Source organism: Balaenoptera musculus, chromosome 17 (genome assembly GCF_009873245.2).
Source record: "Balaenoptera musculus isolate JJ_BM4_2016_0621 chromosome 17, mBalMus1.pri.v3, whole genome shotgun sequence".
Taxonomy (NCBI): Eukaryota; Metazoa; Chordata; class Mammalia; order Artiodactyla; family Balaenopteridae; genus Balaenoptera; species Balaenoptera musculus.
In genome coordinates, this window is record NC_045801.1 from 79,318,581 (window position 1) to 79,332,495 (window position 13,915).

The 13,915-nt window shown below is 36.7% G+C and overlaps 1 protein-coding gene across 2 annotated transcripts in view; it reads right to left on the reverse strand.

Annotated features, from left to right (window-relative positions):
- SNTG1 (syntrophin gamma 1) overlaps positions 1–13,915 on the reverse strand; it is a 206,273-nt gene that overhangs the window by 11,849 nt on the left and 180,509 nt on the right. For both annotated transcript variants that reach the window (XM_036830508.1, XM_036830507.1), the window contains one exon: positions 5,111–5,221. In XM_036830508.1, the coding sequence (XP_036686403.1) occupies positions 5,111–5,221 (111 nt within the window). The remainder of the gene's footprint in view (positions 1–5,110; positions 5,222–13,915) is intronic.

Consider the following 13,915-nt stretch of genomic DNA (forward strand, 5'->3'; position numbering starts at 1 on the left):
ACTGTTGTAACTGGATAACCACAGGCAAAACAGAGAAGGTCAGCTAAATCCCACAACTTACAGGAAAAAAATGAACTCAGATGTGTCATATATTTAACTGTAAATGGCAAGCTTATAAGACATTTTGAAAATAGCATAGGAGAAAACCTTTGGCACCTGTGACGTGCTGAAGAATTTTTGACATGACACCAAAATTATAATTTTTAAGAGAAAGAGCTGATAAATTGGGTTTGTAAAAATTTTTTAATTTCTCTGCAAGATACCCTGTTAAAAAGATGAAAGATAAATTACGAAATGGAAGAAAATATTTGCAAACAACACACATCTAACAAATCCTCATATACAAAATACATAACTCATAAAACCCTAAGTAAAACAAATCACAAAATACAATTCGAAAATAGGCAAAAAACAGGAAAAGACATTTCACCAAAGGGAACATATATATAGAGAAAATAGTCATGTAAAATGTTATTCATCATTGCTAGCCATTAGGGAAATGCAAATTAAGACTATGATGAGAACTGCTAAAATAAAAAGTAGTGACCATTCCAAATGCTGGTGAGGATGTAGAGAGACTGGGTTTCTCATACACTGCTGGTGGGGATGTAAAATGTCACCACTACTTTGAAAGGCAATTTGGTGTTTTCCTTAAAACTAAATAAACATTTTCCATATGACTAAGCAACTGCCCTCCTGGGCATTTATCCCAGAGAAATGAAATGTCACGTCTACTTAGAAGCATGTACTCTATTATTCATAGCAGCAATAACTAAACAAACACTGCAGTCAAACGTCCCTCAACAGATAAATGGTTAAACAAAACGAGGTCCATATTCCATATTCCATATCATGGAATACTACTCAGCAATAAAAAGGAACAAATGATCAATATGCATACATAGGGCATTATGCTCAATGAAAAAAGCCAATCTCAGAATTTCACATAGTGTACATTTAATCTATACAATATTCTCAAAATGACAAAATTATAGAAATGAAAAACAGATTAGTGGTTTCTAGGAACTAGGAATGGTGGGAGTGAGGGGTGTGTATAAAGGGCAGCATGAGGAAGATGGTTGTGTATTTGATTGTGGATATGGGCGCACAAATTTACACATGCTATAACTGATGAGAAATATACACATATTGCGTCAATGTTAAAATTCCTGCTTTTTATATTATACTATAGTTACATAAGGTTTACCCGCTGGGGGAAACTGGACGAAGGGTACACGGAACATCTAGTTTTATAACTCCCTGTGAGTTGGAGAGCTCACAAACATTTTTATGTCCATATGGCTTTAGGTTTGTTTCTGATGCCTTGGTAACTGTGTTTACTTTTCCCAGAAGACATTTTTCTAACTTGTTTTAAAATAAATATTTCTACAGCATTTTATTTATGTTGAAGGAAAGTATAAATAAAACCAAGATTTTAAAAAATGAATGAAAGGAAATAATAGTTAATCAGAATAAATGATTCAGCACACTGCTACACAAAGTAAATTCCAAATACTTCTCCCTATCTTCCAACATCCATCCATTCAAATTATGACTACCTAATTTTGTTTGCCTAAATGAAAAAGAGATTGGGGAGAGTGACTCAATAATGTACCAGGAAATATTAAATGAAGTGAAACACAGACAGTTATTACTTGCCTGATCCCAGGCAAGCATCAGGTTAAGCCTTAGGATTATATGTTGTAAGACACACTCCTTGTGCTTACAAGTTCTTGATCTAGTGAAGAAGGCACGCTAGTGAACAAGGACCACGCAGAGTGGACACCAATGTTACAACATACATAAATTAAGAGGAGTTTTATTATATAATATACAGGAGAAGCTCCTGTCCCCGACTTGGAGACGGGGACACAGGCCAAATTTCCCACATTAAAATTTTAAAAATTAATAGAAATGAACAAAACACAGAAACTGTCCAAAGCAAGTGAAAAATGACACAAATTTGGGTTATGGTTATAAACTTGAATTTCTTAAATGTGGGAAGGACAAACAGTCTATATATGTTAAGTCATCACCTTTACTAACTTCTCTCCTAATAATAATACTGTTATTTTTTTAAATACTTCCTTAGTTGTTATGCTACATTCTTTAAAGATGAAATCATTCATCAGTGATTTATCAAGTGTCTTCCATATGCCAGGTACCAGGGGTATTTATTCCTTACACTTTCCCTGCAAGGTAGCAGTCATAATTTGGTGATGAATTGCCCCTGGGAATATAGCCAGGAAATGGTAAAGATGAGATTTCTTTTTTTACTCAAGGGTTACTGATCCTAATTTTCTTTCCACTGTATCATGTTGCCTACTCTCTCATTAAAAAAAAAAAGTGCTGCCCTAAACAGAGAAAACGTTGAATTCTCAAATGACATCAATTTCAACCATAAGCCATGCTTACGATAGATGGTCCCATGAGTCCTGTGATGTGATACATGCCGGCGTTCTCCTTGCTTTCCTCCTGTGATGGTCCTTTTGACTACTGCTCACAAATTGCAGTTATAAAGGTTATAGCACAGCTAGCACTTGTACTAGTTTTAATCTAATATAATTTCTATGATATTTGCAGAGGTGATACACACCAGTACGGCTAAACAATTCTAGAGAGCTGGCCACTGTTCTGACTGGCAAGTGTCACTTGTTAAACAGTCTCCATATTTAATTTGGTGCTTTCAGTGTTACCCACAGAGGTGTTACTCTCTCTCATTTTATAGAAGGAGATGGTGACTTTAAAGAAGTTTGGCAACTCACCAATGGTCAGATTCTCCCACTGGTTTTAAGACTGCTCTTTTCACTATTTAAAAATCACTGCCTTGATATATGTATACATGTAGCTGATTCACTTTGTTATACAGCAGAAACTAACACACCATTGTAAAGCAACTATACTCCAATAAAGATGTTAAAAAAAAAATCACTGCCTCTAAATTCAAGAAAAACATTCAATAAATATCTTCTGAAACGATTTCTTATTAAATGAGTTTATGAAATATTGCTTAAAACATTATAAACAGAAAAAGTAGTATTTAGAAGCTGGCAGACAACTAATGACTAGAAAAGTTAAGGAAGTATAATTAGGTGCATGTATAATATGCACCACGTTAAACTGAAGCCTAAATACTACAGTTAGTAGTCATTTCACTGCATTTATCTTTTTTGCTTCATGTTGTCAACTAAGGATTTGTTAGCACACTGAAAATATCGGAAGAGAAGGAACTTATCAAATCAAACTTATCACCTAGTGGCTGACACTCCACGTTCGCCACAAGAGTACAGAACTGACAACATTAACACCGTTCACCCGTATTAGGATGTGTCCTGGGTGTGAAAGACTGGGAAATCCACCAAAAGCTAAAGCTACATACTTTGGGACAATAGTAATGCACTGTTTATAGTAACACTAAGAACCAGTTTAAAGAGCCGTGTAAGTGGCACGGAGTAACGATCCACGCATGGCAGCCGGAGGGGAAAGCAGAGGTGCTGTAGCCCCATAGAAGGGTCTGCGCTTAGGGACGGGCTGTGATGGGGTGCAGATGTGAGATTTAGGAGACAAGCAAATGGACGGAGCGGGTGAAGTTACCCAGGCCTCTGTCCACACTGATGTGAGACAAATATAAGGCAAGACCACTTGGAACAGGGAAGCTTTAAAGAAACGCAGGAGGACAGAGAGTCAGCAGAAAGGAGCTGCTTGCACAGCCCCCTTAAACAGCCTGCAGCCCAGGAGGAGTCAGAGACAAACATAAGGCAGGGGTGGGTATTCGTAGAGAGAGTCAGATCAAGACCTGAGGGGACTAAGGAGAAATATCCAGACAAAAGCATGAGCAGATGTATAAGGCCAGAAAGGCATCGTCTTGTTAAAGGGAGAATGAGGGCCTCTGGTCTGGACACAGCAGGGCCACAAGAGACGCGGATGGGAGAGTCGGGTGGGCTCGGTCCTCGAAAGGCTCTGAGTGTCAGGCCAAGACTCCCCCTGGATTTAATACAGATAGGAATGTAACAGAATTATGGTGAATTTAATCCAGAATTGAAAATTTATGTCTCAGTTTTCATTTCCATAGAATTGATTTTTCACTTTGGTATTTGTTATTTATTCTTTCTTCCCCACTGAAATAATATATTTATAACTCATTCTAACCCAAAGACTGTTGTTGTGAATTTCACAGAAGGGTAAAGGAAATCACTCAGAGTTTGAATATTTACAAATATACATTCATAAGCATAAAAGTAGTGAAACTTTCTGATGAGTTAAAACAACATAGTTAATAAATTTCATAATACTGAAAATTTGCATGGAGCAAAGCAAAAAAATCATTCATTTATTCATTTTATTTAACATAGAATAATATGGGGAAAACATAAATTGATTAAAAAAAATTTTTCTTTAGGGATTTGTGTTCATATCTGAAGAGGGAATAAATAATGATAAACTAGAGTCAGAATATTTTAAATTATTATTTAGAATGTGAATGAAAACATCAAGACAGGGACTGTTTTAGTTCCCGGAACATTATTTTAGTGTGACACAAATACAGTTCATAGGGAATTAAAACTAAGAAATGCAACTTGTTGTGTGTAATTTATTTTAAGGTATGCGTTTCAGTGAAAATTTGCCATTAAAATCTTTAAGTGAGGGGCTTCCCTGGTGGCGCAGTGGTTGAGAATCCACCTGCCAATGCAGGGGACACGGGTTCGAGCCCTGGTCTGGGAAGATCCCACATGCCGCGGAGCAACTAGGCCCGTGAGCCACAACTACTGAGCCTGCGCGTCTGGAGCCTGTGCTCCGCAACAAGAGAGGCCACAATAGTGAGAGGCCCGTGCACCACGATGAAGAGTGGCCCCCGCTCACCGCAACTAGAGGAAGCCCTCGCACAGAAACGAAGACCCAACACAGCCATAAATAAATAAACTCCCCCCCCAAAAAAAAGTTAAAAAAAAAATCTTTAAGTGAATTTATTCTTTTGGCCATGCAGTACATTCCAAGGTAAAAACAGAGAACGTGTGTTTTCGCACTTCTGGGTTTCCTAAATTTTCTCCCTTTTCTTTCTTAATGGCATTAATGTAGCTAGAGGTGGTTTTTGTAATGAGTTTCAGTTTACCTTTGCTTCAATCTGTTTAGTATCTGGATTCTGAAACAAAAATTTGATTTTGCTCTTGCCGTCATCTGAAGAACCTTTAAGCTGAGAAAACTTATACCTCCAAAGTACTGCCTAAAGGGAAAAAAAAAACATAGGCAAGTCAATGCAACTCATATCTATATTCAAACCAAGAAATTGTTCTTTTAACTGGTAAAAGGTAATCATATTTAGTTAGTCCTATATCCCAGTATTAAAAAGTAAATGAAAATATACTTATCAAAGGCTTAGTATTCAATATATCCTTTAATTTCCTGAAATAACTTTGGTTCCCATGAAATAGTCATTTTAAACAAATATATGAATAAATCAATTTGTGTATCTGGTTTTACATTATCATGAAATAGAAACAAACTCACTTAAAGCATAAGTCCATGCCAGTGAATCAGCAAAAACACCTATTCTCCATTTCTTTGTTTTTCATCCATAGAAGTGATAAGGTGATTTTCAACTGATACTGCTGTAGAACTTTCTCTTGAAGCGCAAACTAATAACCCATGTCTTTGTCAAGATGAAAGGTCAGCCTGAGTAACTGATCACGATGGAAGCTTCCATGGTGCCCTCATGAGACAAACCAGCACAAGCATCTCATGGGACCAGCCCCGTCCATCCGCGGGGCCTCGGTCTAGAAGATCATGAGGCTAAAAGCCATCTTCCAATGTGGCAGCAGGTTTAGAGAGTATGAAATCTACATGCTAATTTAAAAAGTTTACACTTTTAAAAGTATAATAAAATAGCAAAATCATAAAGTCCTTAAAAATAAGGATGAGGAAATTCTCAGTAATATATAATAATGAGGCATAATGAATTTATACAGAATACTGCTCATTTTTCATTTATTTATTCACCAAACATTTATGCTCTTATATTAAGCATTTTATTATATATTAAGATAAAAAAGACACCGTCAGTTTTCTGAAGATATTAGTCTCTGTATAAGTAGATGTCTTTGCTTTTATTCTTACTATGAGGCTACACAATCTATACAGAAGCAATATCCAGTCATTACAAATCCTCTTAAATGTTTGCCTTAAGTCTATTACTATAAAGCATCTTTTAACAATAAAATTATCTGGGGCAATTAACTTTATGGAAGAAAAATAGAAGAGTTATATCCTTTATCTCACAACTTCCTCTAAATAAAATCTTTTATGTTTTAAAAAGTGAAATAATTTAAACAATCCAGGAGAACTACATGGTAGTAGGTAAGTGAGTATTTAGTAACTTTTGAAAAGAGGGAGTTCTAGATTTAGGACTAATAAGAAATTATATATTCATATGTACAATTAGGGTTAGGGTGAAAGAAAAACAACAAACAGTGGCAATGTAGCGGGAAATACAGTAAAGTATAAGGAAAATCCTAACAACCTAATAAATGAAAAGACAATACTACAGAGAAAAGTCATTGAAGAAAATGGAAAAACCATTACTATTTCTAATAAATATGAAAGCATGTTCAATCTCACTAGAAATAAAGAAGAGTGTGATAATATTACAATGACTTCGCTTTTTCCAAACGTTAAATTAGCAAAGATCACTGAAAATTAAAATAACTAAAGCTAGCAAGTTTACCTTGAAATATTTGTATAAAATTCCTGGCAACCGTGTGAAATTCTTTAGGGCAATAATTATAATATATGTTAAAGCCTTAAAAATGTGGATGTTATGTGGTCCAGACATTCCCTTTCAAAAAATTAACTGTAAGGAAATACAATATACGAAAAATAAAGTGTTAAACACCTTATTATTAATAAATATAAAAAAGTGAAAATTCTGAACAATTTGCATTAAAATAATGCTCATAAGAGTCATGTATTTACATGGAAAATGCAATAATATGACTTTAAGGGGGACATAAGAAGAGGAAAGCAGATAAGTTGGTTAAAACAAAGGAGCTTGTAGAAGGTTGCAGGGGAACGTCTGCCAAAAACATTATCATACGCAGCTCAGGTCCTGACATTAACCTACCGTGTGGTTTTGGACAAGAAACTTTACGTCTAGCTTGGCTTAACTGTAAAAGTAAAGGTTGCAAATTCTCAAATTATAACTTTAATTTGAAATAATATTTCATAGGTAGTCATAAAAGTAAAACAGGAATTTGCTATTTCAACTAGCTGACCTTTCCAAAGGCCAGACTTTAACAGCTGTTAAAGCTCATTATTTTAAATAAAGAATAACAAAATTAAGAATGCGGATGCGGCAGATACGTGAAGGAAGCCTGGAGACTTTTCCGAATATGGAGCGTGGATCCTCGGCTGTGAGTAGATCGCTCCAAAAATGAATAAAGTAGTTAATGAATCTAATGATGGGCTGAAAGATTTGTCAGTTAAGAGGTAACTCAGTAAACTAGTGAGACTTAGAACCGTCTAGGTAAACTGTGTGACTTAACATGCCATGAATTCATTAAGACCAATTTGGAGGAATCTGAATCTGAAAATATAATCAGTAAAAGTTACACAGGTATAAAAATTGGCTTAATTCAAGAATCTTTGGAAACCCTAGTCCTTATACTTGTATTTTGTTTTTAAGATTCTGATAAACATTATGGCAACTACGTTAAGAATATCAACGCTGAAAAAGATGAGTGGACACCACTCTTCTTATACCATTCTATTTCTGTTGCCATAACGTTGTTGTAATATATTTAGATAAGTACATTTAAAATATTCTTTAAGCATAAATTTTTATGTAGATCAGATGACTCCCTTTCTAAATCAAATTTTGGACTTCAAGTTTTCTTGTTCATGTATCAAAATGAAGCTATTGATATTGATTTGTCTCTATTAGCAGAAGAACTTCACGATTAAATGATGTCATTTGTCTATCAATCTTTCAATTAGAAAATCAGTTAACTTTAACTTCTTTTCCATTCAATTTTTGGAATCAAAGTAAAACTTCAGAAATTTCATTATGTCAAAATTGAAATATCTCTTACTCTGAATGCTACCATAAATTCAGTTAAAAACTTCAGCATTGGATATGTTATTTGTTATTGCAACAATAATATGAATTTGTACTGTGGGTAGAGCACAGTGTTACGGTAATATCAGTATTTTCCTAAATTAAGAAACGTATGCAGCTAAAGTGTACTTGCATTGATTTGGGTGAATACGCCAGAAAACATATACTAACATGAGAACTTATAAAGTGCTGTGAAATTTCCAACAGTAGAAGGGACATGATGTAAGCAAACAGTCCATAATATCTCCTGAACTTTGCAAGCCCAGTGGTCTCTGCCCTCTCTACATAACTTTAACCAAGGGGCCTTGGTTTTGGATCGGAAAATTCCTGCAACCAGTGGTAATCTTAATTTGTTGAACTTGATGGAGAGCAAGTCCAAAAGGAGGGAAAAAAAGAAAACAAACAAATAAAAAAACTGATAGCAATGTATGAAAACATTTCTGAGTATTTTTGAAATCTAGAATTCCACCCAAAGCCTTCAGAATAAATGGCCACAGGCCAGATTCTCATTTCCTCAAGTCTTTCCATAGATGATTGCTCTGCTAGCTCCTGGTCAAATACATTTGCTGAAGTTCATTAGCTCAATAAAGTCTGAGGATATTTTCAGAAAAAGAAACTCATTTAACTTTGTTCAGCTAGCTTTTCCCATGGAATAGATTTCAAGAAATTATAAAAAAAATTTTCCCTATAAAATAAAATATTTAATGGATTTTAGTAATAATGGAGCCAAAATACCTTACTAATGGTATTTATTAAAACGTTTTTTTTGTTTATTTTTGACAGTCAGAAACAGTGTTCAACTCAACATACTGTCTGAATGACTATATGAAATGATAAATTTAAAATGTACCTGGCATTTTGAAGATGTCTTTAAATATTTTTAAGTGACTAAAATATGCAAGCAAAGATGTCGTACGTGTGAAGAACACGCAATGAGTCCCAGCATTTTCAATAATGTAGCTGTAATAAAGTCACTGAAGATGGCTAAGAAACATAGTGGGTAATAGGAAAATATACAGTAAAAGTTTATCACCCAAAGTGCTCTCACAATTAAAGACTACAAAAAAAAAAAAATCTGCAAAAGAATCATTTGCCTCTGAACTACTCTTCATAATAGATATGCTTTCTTTAAATTACTGCAGGCTGTAACAATTTTGGAAAAAATAAAAGAAAATAATGCAGGCAAACAGATAAATGCTAAAACCTTTGGATTCAATGCCATTTGGGTTTTATAATTTAAGGTCATCATTCTTAAACCAGTGAGAAATCTTTATAAACTATGCTTACAAACAGTGATTAATCCACGTATGATTGAAGATGAAATGCTAAAATATTATCAAGCAGAATATTCATGTGACGATCATGAGGCACATAGTATGGAATCCATCCCTCATTCCTGACATTGAGTCATTTATGGGCGACCACATGGACTTCACTCAGGGCCTGTGAACCATTCCATGTGTCCACTGCTGTCCTTCAGTTGAATGTCATCTTTCTTACAGTGAGTTTAACACTGGTCTAGACCCTTTCACATCCTCCCACTAATCCCTGCAATAGCTAGGGTACTGCCACTTTCCAGAGGATGCAATTAAGGAAACATCACATACATTCATAGTATTTCACAACTATTAAGTGGGAATCAAACCCAAGTCGGCCATGCTCCATGGTTCCTATTTTTCTTTTAGCCCAACCTGCTTCTTTGGTTTTCTACAATTATTTGCCTAAGCAAACATCAAAGACCCATTGATTGAGCATGATTATAATTGAACTTCCATTGCAAATAGCCTGAAAGATCCTTAAAATAGAGGACAGACTCAGAGCCCCATTTGGTACAAGACACGAAACTCAGGAAAGTGATTTACTGATTTTCTCAAGCATAGTCTGTTCTGAGTCATCATTTCTTCTTCTTTACAATACTGTTGCTATTTTAAGCTTTTTTCACTCTCTCTCTACAAGTACAAAATGTCCCATAAGCTATCCATTTGTTTAAGATTCATGGTTAGAATTGGCTTAAAGTTTAGAAATGCCAGTGATCTAGAGAACTTCAGTGGGAAGGGAAAAGAAAAAGCTTTCCCTTCCTCCATATTTTCGACATTTACCACAGAGACTTTCCGAGCCGGCTGTAATCCCCCAGAGACGGGTGGCAGAGCGGGCTGCAACTGAGGGACTCAGGTTAGCAAATGAATCAAGTGTTTGTATGATATCAAGTGTTCCTTAGATGCAGACTATTCAAAAATATAATTCATCAATTGTATGTCTATAAATGGAAAGTGAAGCTGCACAAATGAGATGAAAAATTTACATGCTGAACAAAAATAGACAAAACAATCTCTAGGACTTCCCTGGTGGCGCAGTGGTTAAGAATCCACCTGCCAATGCAGGGGACACGGGTTCGAGTCCTTGTCCCAGAAGATCCCACATGCCACGGAGCAACTAAGCCCATGTGCCACAACTACTGAGCCTGCGCTCTAGAGCCCGCAAGCCACAACTACTGAGCTCACGTGCCACAACTACTGAGCTCACGTGCCTAGAGCCTGTGCTCCGCAACAGGAGAAACCACCGCAATGAGAAGCCCACGCACCGCAACGAAGAGTAGCCCCCACTCGCCACAACTAGAGAAAGCCTGCGTGCAGCAACGAAGACCCAACACAGCCAAAAATAAAATAAAATAAAACACGAAAAACTCTAGAGTAGAATAATAATAATAAAAAAAACCTCTAATACATTTATCCATCTCTTTATCGGGTCACTGTGGGCAGAGCCTAATTTCTCTTGCCCCACAGAAAAATTCCTCTTCTGGAAAATGAAATAACGTCTACATATGAAGGTAATTTAAGCTCTATGTCATCTATCTTCTGAGGAATCTAAGGCTATTTTGCAACATAGGGGACAAACACACCAGAAAGCACAATCTATATGGATTACAATTTATTACACAGAACACGTTGAAAATTACAACAAAATTGCTTTGGAGGCAGAATCTATTTTTAATCTCCCTGCAACACCAATCACCTGGTATTTGACAGTTAACTAATGTTTGCCCAGCAATAACCACAAGCATGCTTTTTCTTTTTCTGCTGCAGATGGTCTTGATGGGTCTCCTGGTTAAGCAGAAAATCAAATCTTCCCTCAAAGCCCTCTTTCTGCTTTGCCTCCCCCTTCGACTTTGCAAGCAGCCCAGGTACACACCCCCTCTGTTGCCTTCCACCCTCCCCTCCCCACTGAAATGAATTAACAGCACATGTTAGAATGCCAGGGTCCTGTAAGCCCCTCCTCTTCCTTCCTTTTTTTCTGTGGGTGGGTTAGGAGTCATATTTAGTAGAAAACCATGACAAACCTTTTCTTTAAGAATATTTTTCTTTACACATCTTTATCCTTCTCATTTGTTCTTTGTTCATGTGAAATGTATCCTAATTGATTATGTTTTTGAACTTTATTAATTACATTTTTACTAAAACTAGTACATCAACTGTACAGTAATTTTGTAAATCTTATAAATGTGAATGGTAATGATGAATAAAGGGAGAAAAATAGAAATATGAAGAGAAAACAGAATTAGATGAAAGCTCATGGCTTTCACTTATTTCCTTAGCAATATCATATTCATCAATATATTCATTACTAGTCATTGAATTGATTCTGTGTCCTTGAACGGTGCTTGAGTCTGGATTAGAGCAATATCTCCACCAATCTCAGCTGTAATGCGTGATGATCAGTGCTGCACCAGGGGGTGTCTAGGCCTCCCCTGAGTTTGTGAGGGAAGGCTTTCTGGAGGCAGATCTGCTCTCAAGGTGAATGTAAGCTGTGGAGGTGTCACGTGGAAAAGCATGGGGTACGGCTGGATCCCCAAAAGCTGGGAGACACAGGAGATGATGCCAAATCCAGACAGAGACCAGAACCCTGAGAGGCTTCTATCCTGTGTTGACAGATGTCGTCATAAAGGCAGTAGGAAGCCACTAAAGTAATGTAACAAGGGAGACTGATGACATGGCCGAATTTACATTTTAGAAGCATCATTAATCTGGCAGTGGCTGGGAACGGGGACAGAAGGGCAGGTATCTACGTCTTTGTAATGCTTTGGCTTCTCGCAGACTTCCTGAAGGCCCCCAGTTCCAGATGTGTCTCTTTTACTAGACTGTGGACATCTTGAGAGAAGGGAGTGTACCCTTTTCTGTATTCCTCGTGTCTGCACATAGAGGATGCATAGAAAGAGTGTGGGCAATAAGTATTTACATCGAGAAGGCAGGTTTGGCCGATGCTGCAGTAACCAGATGAGAAGGGGTGGCCCTACCTCGGTTAGGGTGCACCTTCCAGATTTACTCAAGGGCAGCTGTTGAGGAAGAGGCCCGGGTACAGAACACAATTCAGATTCCTTCTGATAACGGAGAGAGGAACGCAGAGAAGTCAGAATCAGGAAGACAGCCAGCTCCGGGGCGGACCCTGTGCTGAGACGTGTTCAGGACGCAGCCTGAGGGATCCAGGCGCGTTCTGAGCTCCAGTTAACAGAACCAAAACTTACCATCCTCAGGCCAGGGGCCTAAAGACTGGATGAAACTTCCTGATCAAACATATTTCATTTCAATTTATTCCCCCCAAATGGACTCTACACTATCCCTATATGATATGTCTATATGTATAAATATTTTCATCAAATATATGGAACATTCACAGAGGGGTATACAGATGTTCACTTCGACAATTTATTTGGAATCGCTCAAACAGGAAAGAAAAAAAAAAAAACAGAAGAAAAGTGTTTCTAAAATGCAGACCTTGTGTGTTATTTTGTAAGATTTTAAACCCATCAACCTGGTGGGTTGATTATACAGAGTACTTCTTCTAATCATATCTATGTAAAGTTTAGAATAACCAAAATACATGTGGAAAAAGAGGTACTAACACGTTTCCACACGCTGCTGGATGTGGTGTGCTATTTGTTATTCGTAACATACTAATTTTATTTTGAGAAACTTTACATGCTGTCTGTGTAATAAAGACTGGCAAGAAAATTTGGTTTTTCTCGTATAAATTTCTTGGATCCTTAGGGTTTTGTTTTTGTTTTGTTTATTGTTGTTGCTTTTTTCTGGCAACGTGATAAAATTTAGCCACACTTATAGCTCATATTATCGATTCTCTATAGAAATCAGCTTTTTTCTAGTGATTTCTTTTTAACATATGCACACATCTTTGCCAGCTCAGTGGAGAGTAACAGCTCTAGAGAGAAAAGGAAATGAGTTTACTGGGATAGCTACATCTAAGTCAATATACCTGTACAACATAATAAGCCATCACTGCTTTATTCTCCTCCAGGTTGTCTGAAGGCTGTTCCACTGACAGAGATTAAGCAGTTTATTAAATAACTGCTAAATTGACACATAAGCTCCTGCACATTTTATTTTTGAGGCAGTGCCAATTCTTCACTTTGACTATTTGATTTCTAAAATTTAATTATGAACTTTATTACTGTGAGTCAATCATCTTCCTTTTCCCCCTAAGTATAAGAAAAAATTCCCCAATTCAAAGAAATCTATTTTTCTAGAAATTGACTCACATGTAAAAGGCATCACTTGAAAACTATTATGTTCATTAAATTAGCAACATATAACAAATTACCTTGGGATGCATGGTCTTTCTGTGTCGAATCATCCTGATTTGGTTAAAAAGCGGTTGAAGAGGAGAGTCTGAGTCACTCAAGGTGGGTGAGGGCCCCTGTATGTCCAGGGCCTGAGTGGTCTGCAGAGGACGGGTCCCATGTCGGGGGTCCCAGTGGAGCCTAAATTCTGTTTACCCAGTGAACATGGAATAATTTCC